We start from the raw sequence: 27,579 nt of genomic DNA, 5'->3' as shown, positions 1-27,579 counted from the left end.
TGTTTTGAATGATGAGGATTTCATTTCTTCACGTAAACCACCATGCCAAGAAGGCATGGAGGAGAATTGAGTTTGCTTCTCTAGAGAGGAAAAGGCTAGGAGGGGACATTAATCCTGGCCCGAAGCCTGTGATGGAACCTCCTCTGTAGCACAGAATTGACCTGAGGATTGTGTCCCTTTAGCCAATAAGTACTAGAGAAGGAAAACCAGAGATCAAAGCCTCACTGACCACTCCTGCTGGGAACATAGTCAATCCTGATTTCAACTAATAATGTATTCTCATCTGAAACCAGGTCCAGCCTGACCTTATCAACTTCCTGCTTCCCTCCTGCAGACAACTCTCCCCGAGTCCTCATCTGCCTGATTTTCAACAGCATCCCCTGATGGCCTTCATTCCCTCTCTACCTCCCCCATCAACAATGAACTAAGGATTGGGGACAGCAACACCGAGCTTGCCTTCCAAGTGTTGACCATCTTGGAACCCACAAGGTGATTACCATAGAAAATCAAGTAAAGCTAAACATCACTAAAAGGCAGCACACGTGAAGAGTAGGGGTATGAGTGTCTTCCAGCTTCAGGGGGAAAGGCCTTCACTAAGAGCCGAGCTGCCCAAAGGGGGCTTCTGGGGGGAAATCCGCTCTTCCTCTCCATTGTGTGGTTTAGAACAGTTAAGGACATGAACTTCGAGTCAAACTGCCAGGGTCTGAAACTCAGCTCAGTCCATGACTAGCGTGTGGCCTTGGCAAATGACTTCACCTACCTGGGCCTCAGTCTCCTCCTCCCTAAAATGGGGACAGTGATAATGTCCCCCTGTCGCACAGACCTGGGGTGCGGATAAACTGAGTGCAGAGATGTGAAACACGTGGTATATAGTAAATACGAACCAGGGCTACCGACCCGTGTCATTTACGACTCGGTGTTACTGAGAAGAAGCAATGGACAAAGTGAGGCGCGCCATCCTGTCTACGCGATTAACTCATGCTGCCCGGGGAGGAGCGAGTGTGTTAAAGGCACCGTCTGGGACGGCTTGTATAATGTCATCCTCAAGCAAAATGCCTTGTAATTGGCGCAGCTCCTAACACACACGTCCGCCCGAGCATGCACGCGAGGCGGGGCTGCTCGGCTGCGTGGTCTGGGTCTGGTCTGTAAACACCCGCGGGCGAGCCCGCGCGGCGTGTCCGCTCGGGCCGCCGGGTGAGGCTGCGTCTCTGGGTGTCACCGAGACACACACACACACACACACACACTGATAGGAACCCTGCTTCGACGTGCGTGTCACGGCTTAAAAATAGAGGCTAAGCCGTCAGCCGGTCTCGCAGCGGCAGCGGGCGGGGGCGGCGGCGGCGGCGGCAGCAGGAGAGTCATGGCCGTGGCGCTCGCTGCGCCTGCCCTCGGCCTCCGGGACTGAGACCCCGCGCCGCCCTCGCACCGAGGTAGAGGGGCTGCGGGGCGGGGGCGGGGGCGGGGGCGGGGGTGGGGGCGGTCGCCTCCCTCGCGGCGCGCAGAGGCGCTCGGCTCCGGGCTGGGGGTGGTGGGGAGGGAGGACCGAAGGCGGGGACGCGGGAGCCGAGCCAGCAGAGCTCCCCCGGGCTCCCTCCCTGCACCCCCAGCGCCGGGCTGTCTGGGCTGGCCGCGGCCGGGGCGACAGCCATGAACCTGTTAGAACCGCCGCGGCGGCGGGCGGGAGGCCGGCTGGAGGGATGCGGCGGACGCGGGCGCCTGAACGCGGTGGATGGGGTTGGAGAAGGCCGAGGGGGGTACCCGGGGACGGAATGGGGCTCCTCCAGCCCCGGGGAGAAATAGAGTCCCAACGAGCTCCTTCCTACCTGTGAGCTCCTTCCCGCTTCCCCTTTACCATGTAGTGTCCATCACCGGGGCAGCAGAAGCTATTTCGAGAAACCGTTCTTTGGGGATAAAGTGATGGGGTCTTTAGGAGCGAGGAGACAAGGCAGGTGATGTTGATGATGGTCGAACGATGATGATGGTGGTGGTGATGGCGATGGTGGCTATGGTGCTATTATCTCTGTGGTCTCTCCACACCCCAGCCTTTGCAAAAATCTCTCTCCCTGAACACCCTAAGGTCCAGGCTCCCCTCAGCAGCCCTGATCCTAATGCCCCTGCACGCTAAGACCTGTTATTGCGTGGTCTCCCCTGGCCTAAGGGAAAGGAGAGCTGGGGTCCCTGGCTCACGGGGAGGGATGAGTTCACAGAGCGTGTGCCGGTCAAAGATGGCCTCTAGCTAGTGGACTTTCGGTTGAGGACCAGGAAGGGAGCGAAAAGGGAATCCTTGGGACCAGCCCAGCCAGGTGATGGGAGAGGAGGAGGAGAAAGGGGCTCTTATCACAATGGCCTCTCTGCCTGAAGGACCCTGGCCAAGTCTCAAAGGCTGGCCCTTCCCAGCTCTGCCGTTCTGAACAAGCTCCCACTTTCAGAAAGGCCAGCCGTCCACAGAGAGTCCAGGGAACACCTGCTAAGCCCCTCACTGCCAGCCCCATACCCCGCATAGGGTCACTTGACTTCACCAGCAATACAGATGGCCATTTCAGCCTCTGAGACCCTGGCAGGAGCCCTCATTCCTCCCGTTCTTCAGCCCCTAGCCTCCGCCTCTCCCCTCCACACCCAGACACATTACTCCAGCCCTGCTTGACTCAGAAATGAGAGATGAGGTTTGATCAGTGATGTCTGCATGCTGATCGAAGGAGAGTGGTTTGGCCGTTGCGCACATACCTTGGAACCCTCTTCCATTAGTGCATGCCTTCAGCAAGTGTTTTTCAAAAACTTACACTTCCTCTTTATTGCTGTTCCCCCACTTTCCCAGTCCCCAACATACACATCCCACAGTAGGCCTAACTCTGAGGCAGTGGCAGGGCAGGAATGGGTTAAAGTAGCCCATATCTCTGGTGCTGAGAATCGGGCTTGGCATATGTCATGGCCCCAGCTGCTGCTGTCTTCCCGCTAATTCCCTCCGGATGGGTCCAGAGCCACCCCCCATTCCAATCCCAGCTCCCTGGGCTCTCTGCCTGGAGCCCCAGGCAGATGAGACCCAGATTCCGGCTGGCAAGAGCTCCCACAACGGGCACTGCCACCCAAATATCAAATGTGTGTGTGTGTGTGTGTTTATGTGTGTGTGTTGGGAGTGGGGGTGGAGTGGCGGAGCAGAAAGCCAGCAGCTGGGCAGCTCCCTCTCCCCGTAAACAAGGACATGTGACTCCCACCTCCTTGCCTGGCGGAGCCAAAGAGCAGAAAGGAGCCACTGCAGCTAGAGAGAGAGAGTAATTGTGGTGCCCCCCCTGCCCCCAGGGCCAGAGTTCCCTTCCCTCCCTTGAGAGGCTTCTCCCCAGGGCCCAGCCCAGCTGGCAAGAAGGGAAGCAGCTGCTCGGGACCCAGTCAGGTGTGTCTCCGTTCCCTCCCTCCTGCAGCAACAGCCACCGGAGACTGACCTGTCAGCAGCTCGAGGACACGCCTGCAGCTGCCTCTGAGATGTGTCCTGGTAACTGGCTCTGGGCCTCCATGACTTTTATGGCCCGCTTCTCCCGGAGCGGCTCAAGGTCTCCCGTTCGCACTAGAGGGGCCCTGGAGGAGATGCCCTCGGTTCAACATCCCTTCCTCAATGTCTTTGAGTTGGAGAGGCTGCTCTACACAGGCAAGACCGCCTGTAACCATGCCGATGAGGTCTGGCCGGGCCTCTACCTCGGAGACCAGTACGTAGCCGGCAGCCCGGGGTCATGGCTGTGTGTGTGTGTGTGTGTGTATGTGTGTACGCACGCAAGAAGGAGAAGGGTGGCGGGGAGGCCCTGAGTCGTGTTGTTGGTTCCAGGTTGAGGAGGGAGGGGCAGGGGTGCATGGGCAGAGAGTGGAGGCTGGAGGGTTTGGGGGAGCTGGGGCAGGATTATTGATATGCCCAACTCTGGACAGCTAGTCTCTGTTTAAGCAATAATGTCACTCACTTAGCAAAATTAATTATTGAGTGCCGATGTCATGCAGCGGACATCACAGATGACTTCCCTGACCTTCCATCTGTGGAGCCGTGATGCTGGTGAAGGGCAGCCATTGGGGGCCAGGAGGTGGGTGGCAAGCCGAGGGGGTGTCCAGGCAAAGCCGCAGTACACGCAGACGTTCTGGGGCTTGGGGGCCCTGGAGAGAAGAGCATCCAGGGAAGAGTCCCCCTCACTTTTCTCTCTCTCAAGGGCTTCATTGTGTACAAGGAGCTTTTCACATGCATTTTCTCTCTTAATCTTCACAACAGCCTTGGGAGGTAGGTACCACTGCCCTCAGGTTACAAAAGGCAAAACTGAAGCTCAGAGATGTTGTGACTGGCCCAAGGTCAGATGGGTCGTGAGTAGCAGAGCCAGGACTTGGAGGTTCAAGTTCAGTGCTCGTCGTACTTGAGGAATTTGCACTGGACAGAGCATTGGCCCTGAGGTATGGCCATTTTGCCTGAGAGGCGTCTGGCACTAAGCTGAGGGAGATGGGCCAGAGGAACACCCCAAGGTGATGTCAGAAGACAGGGCATAGAACAACTGGTAGAACGTGAGAAGGTTCTGGGTATCAAAGAGAGTAGAAAGCAACAGGGGAGGGGCGCCAGGGTGGCTCAGTGGGTTAAGCCTCTGCCTTCTGCTCAGGTCATGATCTCAGGGTCCTGGGATCAAGCCTCGAGCCTGCTTCCCCCTCTCTCTCTGCCTGCCTCTCTGCCTACTTGTGATCTCTCTCTCTCTCTCTTTCTCTCAAATAAAATCTTGAAAAAAAGAGAAAGCAGCAGGGGAGTTAGGTTGGGAGCCAGGGTCAGAATACTATCACCTCCAGGTTAGCAGGGAGGTTGAACAGGAGCTGTTCCAACAACCCAGCCAAGGTCCAGATCCCCACTGGTACACCGACCTCCATGTTGACCTTTTCTGTCTCTGCTTGAATACCCCCAGTGACGGGAGAGTCATTACCCCAAAGGTGTTTCTCTTTTTCTTCAGCTGGATTTCACGGTTAGTACATACCTCCATACACGAAGTACAGAACCACTCAGTCCTGCCCACAAATCAAGTAAAATCCCACTGCCTTGGAGGACTCTTTCAGTATTTTACATTATGGCTATAGTTAGCCACTCCATTAGTCTTCTCTTCTCCAGGCAGAACCTCCCCCAGAACTCTCAACCCTCGCTCTAGGATGAAACTCCAGGTCGTTGCCATCTTGGTCCCCCGCTCTGGGCGGCAGACAGGGTGGAGGCCACAGCTTCTTGGCCCGGAGCCTAGCCGCCTTTACCGTCTGCTCTACACAGGGACATCGCCAACAACCGCCGGGAGCTCCGCCGCCTGGGCATCACGCATGTCCTCAATGCCTCCCACAGCAGGTGGCGAGGCACCCCCGAGGCCTACGAGGGGCTGGGCATCCGATATCTGGGTGTCGAGGCCCATGACTCGCCAGCCTTTGACATGAGCATCCACTTCCAGACAGCTGCCGACTTCATCCACCGGGCGCTGAACCAGCCAGGAGGTAGGAGGGAGCGGCCGGGGGAGGGACATGGAGTGGGGGGGGGGGGGGCGGAGGGCTCAAGGCAGGAAAGATTTGAGCGACAGGACAGAGGCTCAGGATCTGATATGAAGGCCAAAAAGCCACTGTCATCTGTTTGTAAAAGGTGGTGCATGAGAACACAAGAAGGAAAGAATCCACAGTGTTCACCGAGGCCCGATGCTAATGTACTTGATACACTCGGGCAGATCACCACTCTGTGCGAGACTCGGTTTTGCATTAGTGACAAGCATCTGTCTCCCTGGGAGCCCTTTTCAGGCTCCCGGAGGCTGAGCTGCTGCGTGCTATGGGTCTGCGTATCCTGTCCAGGCATCCCAGGGGTCAGCATTCCTCCCACCCGCAGTCTGCACCCCGCTTCCCCGTCTCCCTCCTCACCCAACCCTGTAGCCCTCGCCGCCTCCAGCCCACCACATATGGTCCCACGGCCGCCTCGTGTGTCTGTCCTCGCAGGGAAGATCCTGGTGCACTGCGCCGTGGGCGTGAGCCGGTCCGCCACGCTGGTGCTGGCCTACCTCATGCTGTACCACCACCTCACCCTCGTGGAGGCCATCAAGAAGGTCAAGGACCACCGAGGCATCATCCCCAACCGGGGCTTCTTGCGGCAGCTCCTGGCCCTGGATCGCAGGCTGCGGCAGGGTCTGGAGGCATGAGGGGAGGGGACAGGAGGTCAGGCCAGGTGCATTTGGCCCTGGCTCCCAGCTGGAGAGAGGAGGCCCAGATATCCCATCCTCTCCTGTGGGCAGGAGAGCAAGAGGGCTGGGGCTCCCACCACTGCTGCTGTTGGTCGGGAGGGGCTGGGAGGTGAGGCTGGCTGGTGTGCTGGGCACCCAGGAGGGAGCTGACCGGGGAAGGAAGCAGCTAAAGCTGTAAGTAGACGGCAGTCCTCGGACTCCGACACCCTGGATTCCAGCCAGGCTGCTCCCAGTCACCCAGAGCCCCCTCCGCACCCTCCCCCATTGTGCCCAAGTGTTCCCCCTCGCTCATTTAAGAACACAAGTGTCATCTCTGTCCCGTGCCTGTGCAGGGAGTCAGTGATGCTGCAAGCACGAACGCCATGCCATGGTGTAGATATGTTGTGTAGATGGTGGTGTCGAGACAGACGGTAAAGAGAGGGTGTGAAAAGCTGTGAAACCAGAGGGAGACACTCACAGACTTGTTACTCCAAGCGCAGGAAGAGAAGGTGTGGGAGGGTTGGCGCTGTGCCCGCGGGCGCTGGTCGCGGCCAGAAGCCGCAGAGGTGCATGCCTGCGAGTCTTGAGATGATGGCTCGCCTCCTGGCTGCAGATGTCTTGAGGAAAAATAAAGCTGGTGGACACGACTTTGGTGAAGTCATTGACAGCTTGTAGGGGCTCCCCACCTCTCTCCTGGAAGCCCCTAGCTTTCTGGCCATAGGAACAGTTCCTGACTCCCTCCTCGTGGTCATAAACCTCCAGCGGTTCTCGGGGTGGTTCTTTCAAGTCCAATTTCACCGTGGCCACAAGCGAAATCTTGAGGTGTTGTTTCCCACTGTGCCCACACAGGGGCAGCAGAGGACCAAAAAATGTTAGGTCTGCACGGCTTAAATTAGGTCTCTGTTCCCCAGCTCAGGCATGCAGGAAATACCGCTTTATTTTCCAAAAAATTTCCAGATTCTCTATCAAGTCCCCATCATGATGGGATAGCAGAATATGAATCTTCAGTCAACCCTTTCCCTAAATTCTACATTCAGGGGGTATGGGGTTTGCTTGGTAACAAGAAATCGGAGGAGAGGGAAGGAGGGGTGATATAATTGCTTCCTCTTGACATCTTTCCAGGTTTGCCTCACCCGAGTGTAACGCAATCTCCTTAGTAAACTTGGTAAAAATGTAGACTCACCAACCAGAGAGAGTAGTATGGTGTTTCTGCTATCCTAGTCGCCCAAACTGCCAGCCACCGTCTCCTTTTAGAAAAAAACATGTTCCCAAAACAGAGTATCTGCATGAAGGGAAGAAGGAGACAGATGAGAAGGTGAAAAATACAGGGAAAGGAAATCCCTTCATATACCTGAAGAGTATACCCCAAAGTATAGAAAAGTATAGAAAGTATAGAAGTATAGAAAAGTATAGAAACTCAGAATCTCAAAGCTAGAAGGTGCTTTCCTGGATGATGCATTTCCACCCTCCAACAAGGCATGAATAAATTCTCTCTTTAATATCTTTGAAGATCTCCATCCAGCATCTCCTCGGACACCTTCAATGGTGAGGAACTGGTACAGAACTTCCATGCCATCATGCCAGCTCGGAATATGAGAAAGCTCTACAATCACACATGGGTTACGCAGTCCGGTTACAGAGGTCGTGACGTGAGGCCAACAGATCTGCCAGCCTGGGCTCCCTGGCTATGGGGGCCTTTGGGCAGGTCCCTTTGCTTCTTCCTCACGTCGTCTCATGCGAGAGTTCTGCCTGCTTCCACAGGGTCGCAATGGGCGTTTAAGTATGTGGTACTGAGCTCAGAGCACAGTCAGTATTTAATAAGTGTTCTTTGTCTTGCCCTGTCCCTCCCTGTAGTTTGAAGCCAGCTCTCCTGTGTCCTCTGCTTTCCGCCTAGCCGCTTTGATCGTGTCCAAGAGTCTGTGTTTGTCCCGTTTCAAGTTTCTTCCCCAGCCTGGCTGACAGTGGCATCTCTCTTCGGTTGGTGGCAACCAGGGCTGGTCTTAGTGCTTCAAGCAGAGTGTAGTCGCTGGGACCTCAGGTTTCTAGGACTGTTGAGGGTCAAGTTTATCTAAGGGGTAGAGTAAGGCCTTCATTAGGAATGTGGATTCCAAAGAAAATGCATTGACTCCCTACCAGAACCATGGGCAGGAGGACTTAAGAATAAGTAGAAATAACCCAGAAGTCAGTCATCCAAGAGGATGGACTGACTACTAACCTGACCAGCACAGAGTACCGTGGACTTGGCACCTCCTTTGTTCTAGTCTAGTACATGTATCTGTTACTGTTGATGTAACCCGCAGCGCCTTCTAACTTCCAGTAGACAAGTATAGCTACTAAAGTAGATTTGGCCAAAAGTGATCCTCACGGAGCAGGGGAGTTCGAGCCCCACGCTGGGTGGAGTTATTGTTTAAATAAATTAAAACACAGCTGTGTGAGTGCAGACTGAATGTGCCTCACGCAAATCCCCTAGCATTGTCGTAAGCCGAGTCACTTGAGAACTTATGCCTGACTTCTAGTGGAGACATGGAGCTACTAAACCAGATTTGGCCACAGATCATCCTCTCAGAGCAGGTTACGTACTATTTAACAAAGCCACGTGACAGCTCTGCAGAGGCAATCTTCGGCCTTTACAGATGTTAAGATATTAACCCCATTTAATCCTCCTAAAAACCCCATGAAAGGTATCCTTCCTTGGCATTGCTTAAGAACAAGGCATCTGAGGTGAAGTAATTTTCACAAGGACACACGCAGAAGTAAGCAGTGGAGATGCCAGGATTTACCCCCGTGTAGCCATCCGGCCGCCCTGCCTTTCGTCCCTCACTCCACCACTGAAGGCTGTTAAAAGTCCAGACTCCCTCATCCTCTTCTTGAGAGCAGCTGGCCGTTTGAACCCAAGCCAAGGACTTGGCAGTGGACAGGACTAAGTGAGCCCTTGGCAGAAGCAGCCCGAGCTTCCAGCCGGCCAGGCCCTGCCCCTCAGGGACGGCAGCCCATGTCTGTCTTGTCGTCCTGCTCTGCTCCTGCCCTGGCCGTCTCCAGCCCTGGCCTGGGTGATGCAGACTCCAGCCTCTGCCCCAAGCCCCCGAGCCTTCGCTGCGTCTGGGGAGAGGGAGAGATGTTTGCACAGTCCCTCACCCTGTAACTAATCCCAGCTGAGATGCTTCACGGGGAGGGGAGCTCAGGGGGAAGGGCTGCTTCTGCGCCCCGAGGTAGCAGATGGAATGAACTAGAGAGGCAGCTGAGCATTACACTGGCTGGAGAGGGCTGGGCTTGGGTGCACAGAAAGGCCCTTGCTAGAATAATCTCTTACAGAGAAGGCAGCCTTGGCGGGGGGGGGGGGGGGGGGGGGCCAGTGTAGTGAGACTGGTTATGGAGAGAGATACACCCAAACTGAGGGTTACGAGAGGGGAGGGGTGAAATGGGTGAAGGGAATTATGAGTGCACTTGTGATGAGCACTGGGTGATGGACAGAATTGTTGAATCAGGGGCACCTGGGTGGCTCAGTCGGTTAAGCATCTGCCTACGGGTCTTGTTCCTGGAGTCCCAGGATCCAGCCCTGCACTGGGCTCCCGACTCAGCAGGGAGCCTGCTTCTCCTCGTGCTCTTTCTAGCTCTCAAATAAATAAATTTAAAAAAAAAAAAGAATCTGTTTTTAAAAAAGAATTGTTGAATCATTGTATTATATACCTGAAACTAATATAATACTGGATGTGGAATTAAGGCTTTTTAAAAATAATAATAATACAAGAAGAAAGAAAGAGGAAGAAAAGAAAGAGAAAGAAAGAAAGCTGCTTATCATAGGTTTCTCTCCCCAGACCTTTTTTTTGAAGAAGGAGGAAAAGATTCAAAAGTTTAGGGAAGAGCCGTGTTCATACCCTAATGACTGGATCCTATAAAAATATTACCTCGTGTGGCAAAAGGGATTTTGCAGAGGTGTTTAAACTACAACTTTGTGGGGCGCCTGGCTGGCTCCGTGGGTGGAACATGCAACTCTCGATCTTGGGGTCCGTGAGTTCAAGCCCCATGTTGGGTGTAGAGATTGCTTAAATAAATTAAAAAACAAAAAAACACTTTACAACCTCGCATGAGGAAATAACACTGGATTGTCTGCCCCATCACATGAATCCTGAAAAGCAGAGAACCTTTTCACACGGTGATGAGAGAAGCCTCACTGCTGCTGCCTAGAAGACAAGGAGGGGGATCATGAACGGAGGAATGCCGATGGCTTCTAGAAGGGACGAAAAGGCAAGAAAGTGGATTCTCCCCTGATCCTCCAGAAGGGAACACAGCCCTGCGGACAGGGCTGGAGTTTAGCCCCGTGAGACTCTTGTCAGACTTCTGATCTGCAAAACTGTAAGATAATAAATTCGCATTGTTTAAGCCATTCAGTTTGTCGTAATTTCTTACAACAGCAGTGGGACACAACTATAATCCCCTGGAATCTCCATGAAGACCTTTTCTGGTGAACTTCTAGCCACTGGTTCAAAATGCTGAGACTAATCCCCAGCATGGTTTGGTGTTTTGTTTGTTTGTTTGAAGTCGGCAGCCCTGCAGGGTGACTTCACCAGGAAGGGCTTGCCCTCAGGGGTAGCACAGTGGCCGCCGGGGAGCCGAACCTGCCAGCAGAGGGCGCTCCGTGTTCTGTGCAACGTGTCCACGCCTGGGCAATGTTCCACAAAATTTGGATTTCTGGTTTCTCTTAAAAAGTTGAAAGGGACAGTGAGCCCACGTCTCCACATGACCATGGTGGGTGGGGGCTGTCCCATTTCGATGAGGTGCCACCTGCTGTCCAGTTCACTGGGACCCATGTAGGTTCTTACACTGGAACCTACTTTACTCCTTAAGATTATTTGCCTGCAGGCTCTGTGGTAAACCAGCTCGTCAGGGTCCTAATGTCTTACCCAGAAATGTAAGATAGTCCTTATGCTAAGCCGCTCAGAGTGATCCACATTGCTTCCTTTTTTCCCACTCCCCACCTCAACCCCAGCATTCTAGCAATGTTCTGTTTGTGGCCAGTAGTCACTAGCGTTCAGAATGGCCTGGGATTGTTCCCTTGATTTGCCGGACACTTAAGGCCTCTGCCCAGTCCTCGTTTAGCGTCTGGAGGTGGTCTGGGAGAAGGTGGCCCATACAGCCAGTCTCTGAGGAAGGAATCTTACGCTGGTGGAAACAAGTGGAAAGTGACCCTGGGCAACAGGAGGAGGAATGTTTATCATGTTCTGATGGTCTGCAGACTAAAAGAAAGGAACTCTCTAACCCCTAGGTAACGTTCCCTGAGGCAGTTTGTATTTTTGAGAATTGTGAGATGATTTGGGGAAGGAAAAAATCAGAGGGGAGGGGCCTCTCCCTGCTGGTCTCCGGTTCTCTCACAAACTGTGTCCAGGCTGGGCAAGTTCACATCCGCCAATTACAGCCTCGACAGAACCTGAACTCCTAATCCCCCTAGAGGCCAATGGCAGTGGGGAAGAGGACAAGGCAAGAGCAGAGGTAGAAATATTAACCTGGGGGTATGGAGTGCCTGGGTGGCTCAGTTGGTTAAGCATCTGCCTCCGCTCCCATTCATGATCTCAGGGTCCTGGGATCCAGCCCTGCTTTGGGCTCCTTGCTCAGCGGGGAGTCTGCTTCTCCCACTTCCTCTACCACTCTCCACACCCAAGCTCATACTCTACCTCTCTTCCTCTTTCTCTCTCTCTCAAGTAAATAAATAAAATCTTGAAAGAAAGAAAGAAAGAAAGGGGGGGGGGGGCGAGAGAAAAGTACTAACCTGAGAGGAAGGCAGACTCTGCTTCAAGGATCTCCACTCCACCTGCAGGACGGAACACAAGGCTAAGTCGTACTGACAACCTAGAACACTCCTTCCGAGCTGCGCTGCGCAGCACCTTGGCCCCTGGCCGGGGATGGGAGGACACTCAGTTTGCATTAGGAGAAAGGAGAAATGGGTCACAAGATCAGGAAAGGGGTTAAAGAAGCGAGGAGGAGCCAGACACCCAGAGCTAAGGCTCTTTCCCGTGTGTCCTCTGCCAACGCCTGCGGGTCCCGCAAACTCCCAGCTGCCAAGAAAGACAAGGCTGTGATCCAGCCCAGCTCAGGACACACAGGTGAATGATCACAACCTCAAAAACACCAGAACTGGAAGGAATCCAGGAACAGTTTTCATTTGGTGATTTTCTGACCATGCCTCACAGAGCCCCAGCATTTCAAAGATTTTATTTATTTATTTGACAGAGAGAGAGAGAGAAAGAGATATCACAAGTAGGCAGAGAGGCAGGCAGAGAGAGAGGAAGCAGGCTCCGCATTGAGCAGAGAGCCCAATGTAGGGCTCGATCTCAGGACCTTGAGATCATGACCCAAGCCGAAGGCAGAGGCTTTAACCCACTAAGCCACCCAAGTGCCCCAGAGCAGGCAGCCACCAGGTGCCCCATTTCAAATAACTTTTCATGGGGCCACCTATGTGGGGGCACCAATGTGGGGGTGGGGGGAGAGACACCCCCATGGTGATTCCAACAGAGCAGATCTGTTTTTATTTCTTTTATGCAGGCAGTTTCTGTTTTAAAATATTATTTAATAAAAAGAATCTGCTAAAAAAAAAAATTCTGGAATCTGCCAGTCTCATCGGATTCTTCACTTTCTAAATGAGAAAGCAGCTCTGGAGAGGTCACTAACTGAAGTCTCAGAAAAGGCACCAACATCAGGATCCAGGTAGGGAGAGGACTCACTGTCCACTAGATTCCATTCCATTCTCCACTTCTTCCTGTTATTAATAGAACCACCCTGAGTTTCAGCAGGCCTCGTGGCTGTCCATCAAGAGACTCCATTTCCCAGCCTCCTTTGCAGCTAGGTGGAACCATGTGACCAAATTCTCACCAGTGGGCGGGGAACAAGAGTAATGCTCTATTTCTCAGAGAAAAGACATTGTCCCCCAACTCTCTCATACCCTCCCTTGGGGTTGAAACATAAGACACATAACTGGCAAGCTAGCTTCTAATGGATGAAAGAGGAACACATCTCAGGATGAAGCCAAGTGGCAAGAGAAAAGAACCTGAGTCTCTGATGGCTATAGGAAGCCATGCTTCCTCCTTCCCCTTTTCTTGGAATATTTACAAGACAGAAATAAACTAGATTCTTCTGAGCCTCTGCATTTTTATGTCTCTTCGCCACAATAGCTGTATTATTTTTCCATTGCTAAACAGCACATTACCCCAAAACCCGGTGGCTTACAACAACAAAAATTTATTGTCTCATAGTTTCTGTGGTTCAGGAATTCAGTGTGAATGAACTGTGTGTGTGTGTGGTTTTTTTTTTTTTTTTGGTCTCAGAATCTCCTGCGGTCATAGCCAGGGTGTTGGGCAGGCCCGCAGTCACTGGAGGTTTGACTAAAGCAAAAGTATCTCCTTCCAAGCTCATTCACATAGCCATTAACGGAGACTTTCCCCACCACATGGCTTTTCTGTAGGTTAAGTGCCTTTGAAGGAAACTATAGTGCATTTATGACCCGATCTCCAAAATCAGGAACTGTCACCTCTGCTTCATTCTACTTGTTGGAAGGTCCGCAAGTCCAATGCTGTCTCCAGGGAATGGGAACTAGGCTCCCCCTCTTCAGGGGAGGAATATTAAATAATTTGTGGGCATGTTCTCGAAACCACCCCAGTGAGGACCCCTGCATCCTAATTAATACATTAGACGTACTGGCTCTTTGACCCAATAACACTTTTGAGCCATGAGACTTCAGGATGTAATTTGATGATAATAAAAATGAACATTTACTGGGGGCTTTTTATGCCAAGCATATATCACACATGGTTCCTCATGGAATCCTCTACAGTACATTCTACTATTTGCCCTGATTTTCCAGGTAGGGAGTCTAAGGTTTAGCTGAGTTCACACCAGGCCAGATTCCAGAGCCTTCACACGTAACCACGTACCAGTGTTGAGGTAAGGGCACGCTTGGTGGAAAGGGATATGAGATTGGTTGGAAATCTGTCACCAACACTTAAGAGTTCCATGATTTTGGGGGCACCCGGGTGGCTCAGTGGGTTAAAGCCTCTGCCTTTGGCTCAGGTCATGATCTCAAGGTCCTGGGATCGAGCCCCACATCGGGCTCCCTGCTCAGCAGGGAGCCTGCTTCTCCCTTTCTCTCTGCCTGCCTCTCTGCCTACTTGTGATCTCTGTCTGTCAAATAAATAAATAAAATCTTAAAAAAAAAAAAAAAAAAGAGTTCCATGATTTTTGCTAAGACCTAACCTTCTTGGGCTTCCATTTTATCCTATAGACACGGAGAAAACAACAGTGGCTGGAGAGCTGTGGTGAGGAAAGAGGAAAATACGCGAGCGCTGCGCACAGGGCTTGGCATGCGGTGGGTGGGTGGTCAATCAGAGGTGTGACTCTCCTCCGACCTACTTTATTTCCTACCTCCACTTGCACACACAAGATGGCCCAGCTGTGGCCTAGAACATCGGCTTCATTCCAGAAGTCCAGAGACACAGCAGGATTATGTTTAACTCTTAGGCTTAAAAGCAGGACCCTAAACCCCTAGCTTCTGTTTCCTTCTAGCATCCTTCAATACTTACGAAGAGCATCACAGGGTGCTGAGGTGGCTCAGTTGGCTGACTCTTGATTTCGGCTCAGCTCATAACCTCTGGGTCACGAGATCGAGCCCTGTGTCAGTGGAGGCTGCTTGAGATTCTCTTCTTCCCCCCCCCCAGTCCATGGAGTGTCCTGTGGGTCAGGAGCTGAGGGACAGGGTCGGGAAACTGCTGCATCATGTTCCTGGGGAAGCAAGGAAATTATGAACACATCTCCTCAAGAGTTGTATCAATCCCTGAAAAGCATCCTGGTACTGATACTTCTATCTGGACAGAGGAAGGCCAGATCTTTCACAAATAAAATGAGTGAATGATCTGATTTGCCCAAATATACAGTGAACAACTCTCAATGCCTTCAAAGAATCACATGATCCTCTCACGCAAACTTCTCTTAAGAAATAAAACAGTTAGTTGGATTTAATTATCAGCTTAAGACTTTATTTATATTTATTGGTGGGGGGAGGTGGGGTTGGGTAGAGGGAGAGGCAGAGAATCCCAAGGAGACTCCAAGCTGAGTTTGGAGCCCAACATGAGGCTCGATCTCACCACCCAAAACCCCTGACCTGAGCTAAAATCACAAGTCAGATGCCCAACCGACTGAGTCACCCAGTCGCCCCTTAATTTTTAATTATCACTTTTTAATTATCACCGTGGTTAGCATTTTCTTCCATATCTAACAGCTGGCTGTGGAGGACCATAGAAGAGACACTCTTACTGAAGGTGAAGTAGGATGGTCAAGGCTGCGGGTCCCATCCTCCTCCACAGAATTACCTGGCTCTCCCCAAAGTGGTTCTCTAGCACTTGCAAGGCCTTAAAATAAGGGGGCTCTTGGGGTGTCTAAGAGGATGTTAGGGTAGGGCAGTAGGGAATGAAGAGAATCCCTGACTCCTTAGGAGTTTTCCTGGAGGCTTATTATCACCTTGCCCTCTTTCTATGGAAGATTTAGAGACACAGTTCTACTTCAGATTTCTCAAGTAACTTCGAATATATAATCTATCCGCTTCTTTCCTGTTTTCGTCTTCCTCAATAAAATAACCAGACATGTCTTCCTGATTCACAAGAGGCTGGGGGTTTGAACCATCATCTGGATGAGGGAGCAGGGGTAAGTTACCTAAATAGTATTGATACCATGTGGGAAATCTACTTATCTTTGATAGGACCTTTGGTCTATGAAACGCTACGAGACTGAACCAATCTTTTCAAGGATGTGCAAGACCGGAGCCCTTCAACCTGTGTCTCTCCCGTAGTAAGCTATCATTTGAGGCACAGCCCTGTGGCCACCATGACCAGGAGGGATGAGGGTGAGGGAGTGAGAAGGGATGCATCGGGCTTGCCAATTTAGAGTTCTTTAGTGCCTCTGGAGACCTTACTGAATGTTTAAAATATCAGACTTAGAACATAAATTTGACTGATAACTGAATTCATGGTCCTTGCAGTTATGACCCGAGAGGTTCACTGTCCTGATTGACCAGCTCTATTCCCATGAGATTCTGAATCAGAATCTCTGAGCTCAAGGCCTGGGAGTCTCCATCTGTGACATCTCTAAACAGAAGGGATTCCCATGGGCTCTCAAGTCTGAGGCAAAGACACGAGTTAGAGAGACCAGGTAGGAAGTTTTGCAACTGCCGAACTAATAGATGAAACGAGCTGGATCTGTTCGTGGTTCTGATCCTCAAGACCAGCTCAAAGGAAAGACGTTTAAAGACAATTACATAATTAAGTGCTAAACCAGTTGTTGCATACTGCTATGTGATTTTAGCCAAGTTATTTAATGCCTTAACCACCTTGCTTTTAAATGACAAAGCACTCATATGCATAATCTTGTCTGAGTGTCACAGATTCCCAAGAGTTAGGGAAAGTATTTATCACCTTCAATTAACAGATTAAGCTTAATTGGAAGATGAGATTGAGTCATTCTTATTTGTTTGCTTGCTTGTTTACTGTCTGTCTCCTCCGGCGCTGAAAATTGCTGGAGAGTAGAACCCCGCTGACTCCGACGACTTTGGTGGGTCTCCGGAGCCACAGTGCTTGGCCCAAAGTAGGTTTCCGGTGGATACATTCTGAATAAATGAAAAGACAGAAAGACAGGCAAGACAGAAATAAACAAAGGATGCAAGATCAGATAAAAAGAAAGCATTCTGGCCAGGGGGTAGGGGTGGTGGTTAAGAGATTCAGTCTTTCCTACCATTGCTCTTTATCTCAACACCTGCATCGTGCTAGATGCTGAAGATTCTGCCCTTAAGGTATACCCAGTGTCGATTTCTGATTTCTGATTCTGCTACTCAGGAACGCGGAGCCCTGTTAAGTCTACCTTAAACGTAAACTTTGGGCCTTAGTTCCTTGTCTGTGAAACGAGGGGCTGACCAAAAATGAGAGGGCAACTCGAGCTGTTCCCAGATCTCACTTTTGTAATCCATCTACTTCACCCCCTTGCTCCAGTTCCCCCTTTCGCTGCGAGCAAGGAGCGCGCTAGCCGCCACCCAGGACCAAGTCCTTGCCCACCGAGCAGAAATGTAACCAACCCCTCCCTAGAACCGGCTTCTCAGAGAGCGGTGGAAATGCGAAACAGTAACAGCTCTGCAAGCGGGAAACAATGTGGCACTTATTGTTCCGTTCCCTCCAGGTCCTCGGTGGAGGAGGCTGGACCCCGCGCACCCCGAGCGACGCACCCCGCAACTTGCTTCTGTTTGGAGTTAAGTTTCCGGAGGACTGGGAAGGTGAAGCCCGAGGCGCCCAAGGCGCAAAGATGCTCTCCCTTAGGAGGGGGGCGGGCCAGCAGAGCAGACCCGGGGCCAGCAGGAAGGCTCTCATTGGCCGGAGGGCGGGTGACGAGCGCGGGGCGGAGTTTCCCGGGGGGAGTAAAATGGAGGGGGGTGTGCGCTGCCCGTGTCAGTTTCGGAGTCCCGGCGGCTCACCTTCGCGCCAAGGATCCCGAGCCCAGCTTCCTGCTGAAGCTTTTTCCCTCCTCGGCGGGCCGACTGCCTCTGCGAACTGGGCGCCCCCAACCTGTTCTGCAGCGCCCTGCATCTCCCCCAGCCCGGGGCCCCTTCCTGCATTTCCTCTGTGGTGTGCTGATCCAGGGGACTTTCTGTTTTCTCCTTTTCCCTCTTTGTTGCTCTAAAACCATTCAAGCCCAAACCCCCGACTCCGGAGAGAGTTCGATTTCTCCAGAAAGGCGGCTGCCGCGGACGACACCGGCACCTCCTGCGGCCCCGAAAGCCGGTGCGCCCATCCCGCCTGCCCTACCCGCCGCCTGCCTTCGTTCGCCGGAGGAAGCCAGCCGAGAGTTCATTGATGCACCCATTCCAGTGGTGTAACGGTGAGTCCGCGGGCCGGGAGGGCGAGCGGACGCTGGGCGGGCTGCAGACGAGGTCGGGCGCAAGGCTTGAGATCAGACCGAGAGCTCGCGCTCTTCCTCTTGAGCTAAGTTTCTCATGAAATGGGACGGGCGAGCAAGCGTCCTGGCGCCAACTCGGTTCTGCACAGCGCGGAATTTGAAAAAAAAAAAAAAAAAAAAATCAGGTTTAACACCAGGCCGGGGACCGTCTCAGAACGTGCGGCGAGCGGGGGGCGTGGGAGCTGAGGGGTTCGCGGCCTTTGTGTGGCGGCTTCGCTCATCTACCCCCTTCCCTTGCCTTTGTGCGCTCAAACTCTGGTCTTTGTTGTGGTTGTCGGAGGAGAATTAAATCCGCGCTTGGGTTGGGATCTCCTAGAGGGAGCTCAAGTTCCCGGCCTGGAACTTTGCAGGCTATTTTAAATATGTATACAATGCAGCGTGCGGGACGGGGCGCGGGGGCGGCTTCCTACGTGTCTTTGTTGGCTTCTCGCTGGCTGCTATGGGCTTTGTGCTTGTGGAGGACGACGGGTTCAAGAGCATGTCTTTATTGGTTGATAAAGCCTTGCAGATGTCTCGGCGTCCTGGTACCTTTGGGTGCAGGGCCAGGCCGGCGGGAGCCGTGCTCTCTTGGCCCCAAGGCTGGGCTGCTGTACCCGCTCTGGAGCCGGGGTGGTGGCCGCACCTACTTATCCAGTCACTCCTCCCTCCCAGGCCTGGAGGGATGCTAAATCCACCTCACCTGAGGCTTTTTGACTTTTCAGGTGATACAGATTGGGCTTGGGGCTGACTCCACCCATGCTACCTTAAAGGAGGGCCTTTCGTTGCAGGTCAGTTAAAAGGTATTGGTATTGGATACTAGTACCTTCCAGTAACTTTGGTGTTTTGACCGCGTTGTTCCAAGATTGGAGTTTCTGGAGAAGTGGGGTGGGAATGGGGGGGTGCTGCAGCTGGCCTTATCTAAGCATGGTAGGCTGGCTAGTTAGAAAAGAAAGAAAGAAAGAAAGAAAAAAAACAACAACAGAAAATACCCTTGAGAGCAGACCCCTGCCAGATCTTAGATGAATTCTTTCAAACGGCTTTTGTTTTAAGGCCTGGTTTGGACAGCATGTGTATGAGCGGCCCCCATCCCCCTCTTCCTCTTGCTGGTAGGATCTAATTTCCTGAAAATGAACCGAGCTGTGTGTGATAGGCGGGCATTGAGGGACAGGGGGTGGAGGATGGGGGTGAGGCCGGCCGGTGAATCCCAGCATCTGGGAAAGATTCCCGTTGGCTGGGAAGGGGAAGCATTTCCCAGACCCACTGGTCTTTCTTGGCCAGCCCTTCTCTTGACGTCATTCCAGCTCCCAGCCTGCGCACCACCGAGATGAGACCTTCTGATGTCACAGCTTTCATAGGTCAGCTGAGACAATGGAACAGAGGCTTAAGAACCAAGGTGGCTGGCACTCCTATTTCATGTGGGGTTGTTAGACCAGCAGAGGGCTTGCTGCTTTTTCTTGTCACTTAAAGTGACTGATAGATCCTGTTCTTTGACTCCAAGGAGGAAGCAGTCCCTTCCCTCATCCCTTTGTTGGGGAGGTGGGGGCAGTATTTGGAGTCTCTGTTTCCTGGGGTTGGTATTCTGTCCTTACAAGTTGGAGGGAAAAATGACTCCTGCTACACCTTTTGGCCAGTATGTGTCTTTACCATTTATGTTTAATTATAAGGAAACATACCATTTATCTTCAGATATAACTAAATGTACCATCTCCTTGGCTAGGAAGTTCTTCTCACCTATATCTTTTTTTTTTTTTAAGATTTTATTTATTTTATTTGACACAGAGAGAGAGAGATCCCAAGTAGGCAGAGAGGCAGGCAGAGAGAGAGAAAGGGAAGCAGGCTCCCCGCTGAGCAGAGAGCCAGATGGGGGGCTCCGTCCCAGGATCCTGGGATCATGACCTGAGCCGAAGGCAGAGGCTTTAACCCACGGAGCCACCCAGGCGCCCTTTCTCACCTATATCTTTTTATCACATAAAGTCACAAGCTCACTGACTCATTCCTGGAAGCCCAGGGAAAGCCTCTCTCAGAAGCCTTCTTCTGACAAGAAGAGCTAAGATGGTCAAGGTAAACTGATCAAAGGCCCACAGGACAGGAAACCAATGAGGTTCTTTGGGACCCTGAAGATAACCAGGATCCAGCTCATAAAACATGCATGGAGAGCCAGGATGGATTGGGATTGGGGTTAGATGCTGTTAGGACATCAGTTGTTGCTGAAGTAGGGAGCCTAGAAGCCAGGGCTTCCTGTTCAACATAGCAAGGTTAAGAGCTAATTAATCTTTTCAACAAAGTATTTCAGAACAAGAACTACTTCTTCTGTTTTTTGTTTTCCCACAATGTACAGGTCAGTGCATAAATCAGGCCCTCAATAATACTTGTTGGTTGACCGGTCATTCATTAGCTGAGGGCAGTTTCTGGGCAATTTTCCCAAGTATCACTCTCCTTGCTTTGAAATGGGAACCTTTCCCAAGGGTACCAGGTTGTCTTGAAAATCAGGAGTTATTTATCTGTCAACTAGTTAATTGAAAACATGCCAAACGCTAGGCGAGGCACTGGAGAGTATACAGGAGTCCAAGTCTGCCATCCTCAGACTTCACGCAGACTTAGGAGTGCTCAGGCTGGTTAGAACTGTTTCCTTCTGATTTCAGGACTGTACTCCCACCTCTACTGCTGTGCCTTCCTTGGTACAGTGAAAGCCTTTGGGTTGTCTTTGTTCCCTACACAGTAAAAATCATCCAGTCCTTCTTTGCTTTTTCATATTCAATATCTGGCATGGTGTTTGTCCTATAGTCCGTATTTGAGTTCGGTTAAGTTGATGCTTGGAACAGCATTGGAGTATGCGAGAGCCAGAATGCAGGCTGGTGGTGCAGGCTGTGAGCCCTATAGAATTCAAAGGAAGAGAAGGCTCCCTGGGATGTCATGAGGACTAGACCCGGTGGACTTCCAGAAGGGAGATGGAGTTTTGGACAGGGAAAAAGTTGCTTGAGCAAAGGTCTGGAGGCAGGTTAAGGACAAGAAATAGTGAGATGGAGGGGACTGAGCCTGGGGCTCAGTCGTTAAGCATCTGGCTTCTGCTCAGGTCATGATCTCAGGATCCTGGGATTGATCCCTGCATATGGCTCCCTGCTCACCAGGGAGCCTGCCTCTCTCTCTCTCCTCCCTGCTCCTGCTGTCTCTCACTATCTGTACCTCTCACAAATAAATAAATAAAATCTTAAAAAAAAAAAAAAAGGAGGTCCATGGTGGGTGATTCCTTAAGGTGGTGAGCTGGGGAGGTTGAAGAGGCCCAGGGTGTGTGGGGTTAGGAAGCCTGGAAGCCAGTCATGAGCCTGGGAAATAACATGATGGGCTAAATTAGAGGACGGACCAGACATCAATGACGAGTCGGGGACAGAGACTTGCAATAGAATTGGGACCATCTGAAAGAGCTTTGAAGGGAGGCTCATGATAGGGTCACCAGATTGATGTAGGGGATGACAAGACATGAGATGTAGGATGTCAGAATTGACTTCCAGTCCTTTAAACCAGTCTTCTGAGTTGTGGCAGCCCTGGAAATTATAATCTAGAGTTCTGAAGTATATTTATGGGTTCTGGCTCTCAACCAAGAGGTCAGGCCAGTGCTTAAAACCCATGTTGAAGACTTTGAGTACGGAGGACTTTGGATACAAGCCTTCTTAGCTGCTTAAAGTTAAGAGAGCTTATTTAATAATGATTCTTTCTTTCTTGCTGAGAGGGAAAGTAAGTTTCACAGTGGCATTACAAAGATTAGATTGGTAGCCTGAGAATTCGCTTGGGATGTAGCAGGTTTATGGTAGACAACCAGTTTTCTGGTCTCCACACTTGCTGAAATCCAAGAATTATATTGTGCTTGCCTTTTGGATCGCTATATTTTGTCCTGGTCACAGGACAGAACATTCTACCCAGCTTATTGTTTATATCCTGTATGTATTTTTTTCCTATCGTTAAACATTACAGGAAATTTACTAATTCTCAAAACGAGTACTCCCCAAATAGAGAGTGGCTCCGGGATTGGCTCACCCAGCAGTAACTGCCATACTCTTGTCTCCTCTTCCCCTGTCCCTTCTGTCACCCTCCGCCCTTGGCTTTATATTGAAAAGCCTTCTTGTCCAGCCGTAAGTCGGCTGTCACCATTCCAGTTGTCTCAGGAAGATGGGACTGTTTTCCTTGTCCGGCAGAACTTTGCTCTGTTTCTGGCCAGAGCCCTGTCAACATACCTACCTCCACACCAAACCCTGGCAAGGGGAAGGGGAGATCAGTAGGCCAGTCGGGATTTCCCCGACTGGGGGACGAGGCTAGTGACGGGTCAGTGTTTCCCACACAGCAGGTGTAGGAATCTCCCAAGGACCTAATTAAAATGTGGATTCTGATTCATTTTGTTCAGGGTGGGCCTGAGATTTTGCATTTCTTACAAGATTTTGCAACCGATGCCAGTGTCACTATGGAAACCACGCATCGAAGCTTTGAGTAGAAAAGGGGAAAGTGGCCAGTCAAAGTAAGCGGCATCCCCTACCACTTTCTGGAACAGTGAGCCCACCCTTGGGATGAACAGTTTCTATTCTGGTCCTGGTGCAGCTTGTCAGCTGAAGCAGGTGGCTTCCTAATGACAAATGACCTTTGCAGCCGCACCTTGCAATTTACAAAGGGTAGTTTTTACTCACCCACTTTGGTCCTCTTTGTTTTTGCTTGTTTTTAAATGACAAAGGGAAGCATAGATAGGTAAGATCTTAAAGGTCACCTCTGTAGGGAGAGGCAGGGTTGCCACCCAAATACCCATTTTGTCACCCCGGGGCTCCCGCATTTTTCTGCAGAGCCTGCATTTTTCTGTGGCTTTCTGGGAGCTTCTTGCTGATGGGATCAAGTCTTCCATTGACTCTGAATCCTTGATTCCCTGGGTGGAGATGAGGTTTGAAGTACTAGGTGTGCTCTCCCATTTCGCAGATGGCAGATGACTGACTTACCCAAGATGCCACGGCTGCTCCGCGTTAGAGCTGGGGTGTAGAGTTCGGCCTCTGCGGCAGAGATGTTGAGGAGCCCAGAGCCTGCCATTTCCTTTTTCCATCCTGGCCGACCGAGCACCATCAGCCCCGGTGGTCCATCTCCAGCCATAACCTTTTCCCTCTCGCTTTCTTTGCAGGGTGTTTCTGTGGCCTGGGACTGGTTAGTACCAACAAGTCCTGCTCCATGCCACCCATCAGTTTCCAGGACCTGCCTCTCAACATCTACATGGTCATCTTTGGCACAGGCATCTTCGTCTTCATGCTCAGCCTCATCTTCTGCTGCTATTTTATCAGGTGGGTGGCACCCTGGGTGGCCTCTGGGGCCGGCAGGCAGGGAGAAGGTGGCCAGGGGTTGGGGTGAGCCGAGTGAGGCTCCCTCAGCAGAGTCCCTGGCTTCCCCTTGGGGCCCCTCCTCTGAGGACACAGGGCCTAGCCTGCCCTTCCCTGGGCCCCTGAGGCCCGCTATTTCTATTTTCAAGTCAAGTTGTCCCAGTGCATGTAAGGTCACCATTGGTTGGGCTGCAGCGCACCTCTTGGCCTCTTATCCTAGGGTGGCCTAGGATGACTATCGGACCAAGTAGTCTCATGAGTCTGTCCCTTCACTGTGTCTCCACTCCCCGCTCACAACTCTGGGTAGCCAGGGCTGGGTGGCCCTCGGTCGCACCACTGGTATGTTCCTCTGCCCTCCTGGGAAATCCTGTTGTCAGCCCTCCAGATGCTAATATTAGCAAGCTCATGTCTGGGGAGCTGGTTGTTTATTCTCTCTGGTAAGCTCTTATTTTTTATAGTGGTGGGGGAGAAAAGCCCAAATCCCCCCCCCCCCAAAAAAAAACCCTTAAAACGTCACTTTTTCTTACTACGTAGAGATCCAGGGAAGGACTTGAGTGTGACAGGGGCTCCTGAGGCTTCCCAAACTCCAGGAACTGTTTCTTCACCTCCTGTTGAGAGACATGGGAACTGGTGGCTGGTTTTCTACCAAAAATTTGGGGCATGACTGGTATTTAGAGTGGAAATTAAAGTAGTGTTTCTGACAAGGGCAGGCTCTTGGTATTAACAGTTCCCTCATTGTATGGGACTGTCTTGCCCACTGGGGAGTGTGGAGCATCCCTGAGCACCCTCGTGGGCCTTGGGGCCATTGTGATAACTACGCCCTCCCCCAACAGCGGGCATGCGCACACACTCACACTTGACCAAAGGGCTGAGTAACTATCAGCTAGAGTCTTACCAAATTATTTTTATTTATTTATTAAAGATTGTATTTATTTATTTGACAGAGAGCGAGATCACAAGTAGGCAGAGAGGCAGGCAGAGAGAGAGGGGGAAGCAGGCTCCCCACTGAGCAGAGAGCCCGGGGTTCAATCCCAGGACCCTGAGATCACAACCTGAGCTGAAGGCAGAGGCCCAACTCACTGAGCCACCCAGGCGCCCCTTACCAAATCATTTAAATTAAGTTGAAGGAAAGAAGGAGTTCAAGCTCCTTCTTGGAGATGTCTTGGTGGGTCTGAGTGCTTCACCTGGAGGGACGTGAGGGGGAACGCAGACACTCCTCCGTATTCCTGAGGCAATAAGAGCTTCCTCTATAAAAGGGGAAGTGCCCTGAGTGCCCCCAGTCAGCCACTTCTTTCTCAGAACTTCATAAAGTTCCTGGGACTGGAGTTTCCTACTTACAAGTGTATGCAGAGAGGGTAGTGGTTTATTTTCTCTCTCTTCGTATAGTTGAGTCTACAATTTGCACAAGTGGGAATGAGGGCAGCTTTTCTAGTAGCTCTCTGTCCTGCATTTCCCTTCCTCAAAGCCTATATTTTCTTCCTTAAACTTTCTGGCTTCCTGACCACCAGCCACCCCCATCTCCCCACACCAAGCAATTCATGCAGTTCCCCAGAGACTGAAGACGGAGACCTACCAAATACCAAAGGTTTATGTATCCTGCTGGGGGAGGAGTCTGCAAAAAACAGCTCTCTCTGGTACACACCCACGCTGCAGAGGGGTTCAGCTGAAAGAAAATCTAGAAAAAAACCCAGGGCCAGGAAGTGGGTGACCAGGGTTCATTTCCTAATTCTGCCACTAATAGGATAGGTGTGACCTTGGTTTTTAACTACCGTTTTAACACTTGGTAGTGTCTTCTCTGTGCTACAGTGTGACTGGTGTTTTGTGCCCCGCCCCCCGCCCCTGCCCTGCATATATATTGGCCCACTTTGTAAATGAGGAAATTCCTGCTCAGGCTCAGGCAGTGAAGGGTTTGCCCAAGGTCTTAAGTCTGGGAAGATCCAGAAGTGGAGTGGGCTAGCCTGGTGGCCATTGGCTCCAGCCTTTCAGATTCGAGACATTCGCCTTCTCAGAGTGCTAATGCCTTGAATGGGAAGTGGAGGAGCAGCTGTGGCATCCCTCAGCACCCCCTTCCTGCTAGAGATCGGGGTCCCCCAGAAGGACAGGCCGGGGAGCCGGGTCTCGCTGACTTATTTTTGGCCGGCTGGAGGCAAAACCGAGCAATAACCACATGATACCAAAAGCCTTCCTGACTGCGGGCCGCTTGGCACCACCTGTCCCTTCTGTCACCCCACCTTCTGTTCTGCAGCCTGCCCGAAGCCAGCTGACCCCGGAGTCTCATGGCTCCAGAGGCTCGCTGCTGTGTGGCAGCCTGTGGGTGTCTATATATAGAAAGACACACAAGCACAGAACCACTTCCTCTCGCTGCTTCTCCGTTTCCTCCACAGCCAAAATAGGCCCATGACCCCTGCTCTCCACCTGGCGAGCTCATTGGCCAACACCAGCCTCCACTCCCCGGCTCCTCCTCGCTCCTTCTCCCTCGGTCCCCAAGAGCTGACCTCTGCCCTGCGCAGGATGGAGGGGCCAGTGAAGTACAAATAGGCAGGAAAGGGGCAATTATTTTCAGGACCTGGTTGCATTGTTTGTTCCAAAAGGGAAAAGAAGCCAGGGAGAGCCCCCTCGGCCTGGCTAGAAATGGTCTCATTGAAATCTGAGTATTTTTAGTAGCTTTGCTCACCGGACAGCTGAGAAGGGCCACCTGTCCAAAGTTGCTGGCACTACATCCTCTGCTGGGATGGCCCGGGTTGGCGGGGGAGGGGTTGTCTTTTGCTTTGTTTCCCTTGCAACCTTCCCCCCCCCCCCCATCTCCTCACAATGTATACCTTCCCTTTCCAGAAATCTCCATGCAGGGTAAAGGAGTTCTGGTGGTGCTGGGCTCGGGAAGGGGGGGGTCCTGCCTGCTCCTGGAGGGTCCTTGACAGTGACCATTAAGTGGAGCCAGGCAGACAGAAGGGATTGGGGGGGGCACCCCTCACATCCCGTGAAACAAGCAGAAAGGAGCCACGGGGCAGGTAAGGCGGTGGGACACATGAGACGTGAGCCGTCCCCCGTTCTCCGAGTTACAAAGCAGGCTTCTCACCACTTCCTTATGGACTCTGCTGCATAGCTGGTCAGCACTGTCTTCCCTCCGAAGGCGGCCGCGAGCACTTTGGTAATGGGAACACTTCTTCCTTCCCCAGCTTCCATCCCTGGAAGCCAGCTAACAGTTGTTCCTTTAGGCTTTGGAGGCATCCAGGCCGGTGGGGGGGGGGGGGCCTTCTTTGGAGGTGGGACCCAGAGCCCTGCATATGAAAGACTTTCCTGGACTAAGGAGTTCCCTGCAAAAAAGTTAAGGCTGGGATACTGGGAGTCCTGGCTAAGCCTTTGGTTCAAACCTCTCATGACCAGAAACTCTCTAGGAGATGTGCTGCTGTTGGCCACCTTAGTCCTGTGGTGTGGGACCCCACCTGGACTGGAGTTCCTTTTTTTTTTTTTAGATTTTATTTATTTATTTGACAGAGACGCAGCGAGAGAGGGAACAGAAGCACGGGGAGTGGGAGAAGCAGGCTTCCCACCAAGCAGGGAGCCTGATGTGAGGCTCTATCTCAATCAGGACCTGAGCTGAAGGCAGATGCTTAATGACTGAGCCACTCAGACACCCCTAGATTTTATTTTTAAGTAATCTCCACACCTGACTTGGAGCTCAAACTCAGAACCCTGAGGTCAGAGTCACATTTTCCACTGAGCAAGCAAGGCACCCGTGGACTGGAGTTGTTTTTTTTGTTTTAAGATTTTATTTATTCATTTTTTTTAAAGATTATTTGAGGGCGCCTGGGTGGCTCAGTGGGTTAAGCCGCTGCCTTCAGCTCAGGTCATGGTCTCAGGGTCCTGGGATTGAGTCCCACATCGGGCTCTCTGCTCAGCAGGGAGCCTGCTTCCCTCTCTCTCTCTCTGCCTGCCTCTCTGCCTACTTGTGGTCTCTGTCTGTCAAATAAATAAATAAAATCTAAAAGAAAAGAAAAGAAAGATTATTTGACAGAGCACACAAGTAGGGGAGAAGCAGGCTCCCCACTGAGCAGGGAGCCTGATGCCGGGCTCGATCCCAGGACCCTGGG

The 27,579-nt window shown here is 51.8% G+C and overlaps 2 protein-coding genes and 1 long non-coding RNA gene across 4 annotated transcripts in view; 2 read left to right on the top strand and 1 right to left on the bottom strand.

Annotated features, from left to right (window-relative positions):
- The first annotated feature begins 1,113 nt into the window (after positions 1–1,113).
- On the top strand, positions 1,114–10,572 carry DUSP26 (dual specificity phosphatase 26). Its single transcript, XM_059384021.1, has 4 exons — positions 1,114–1,433; positions 3,420–3,701; positions 5,267–5,481; positions 5,968–10,572. The coding sequence occupies exons 2-4, from the start codon at positions 3,481–3,483 to the stop codon at positions 6,165–6,167; spliced, it is 636 nt and encodes a 211-aa protein (XP_059240004.1). The 5' UTR covers positions 1,114–1,433; positions 3,420–3,480; the 3' UTR covers positions 6,168–10,572.
- Positions 10,573–14,918: 4,346 nt separating this feature from the next.
- LOC132006574 (uncharacterized) lies at positions 14,919–17,512 on the bottom strand. Its single transcript, XR_009401144.1, has 3 exons — positions 17,440–17,512; positions 16,640–16,830; positions 14,919–14,954 (listed from the first exon to the last, which is right to left on the bottom strand). It is a non-coding gene; the product is annotated as an uncharacterized LOC132006574 (long non-coding RNA).
- Positions 17,513–17,616: 104 nt separating this feature from the next.
- Positions 17,617–27,579, top strand: part of RNF122 (ring finger protein 122) — a 15,845-nt gene continuing 5,882 nt past the window's right edge. For both annotated transcript variants that reach the window (XM_059384501.1, XM_059384500.1), the window contains exons 1-2: positions 17,617–18,089; positions 23,296–23,452. In XM_059384501.1, coding sequence (XP_059240484.1) covers positions 18,065–18,089; positions 23,296–23,452 — 182 coding nt within the window. In that variant the 5' untranslated portion in view covers positions 17,617–18,064. The remainder of the gene's footprint in view (positions 18,090–23,295; positions 23,453–27,579) is intronic.

This window comes from Mustela nigripes, chromosome 18 (assembly GCF_022355385.1).
Source record: "Mustela nigripes isolate SB6536 chromosome 18, MUSNIG.SB6536, whole genome shotgun sequence".
Taxonomy (NCBI): domain Eukaryota; kingdom Metazoa; phylum Chordata; class Mammalia; order Carnivora; family Mustelidae; genus Mustela; species Mustela nigripes.
The sequence above is the reverse complement of the archived record's forward strand: the minus strand, read 5'-3'. Positions and strand labels throughout refer to the sequence as shown.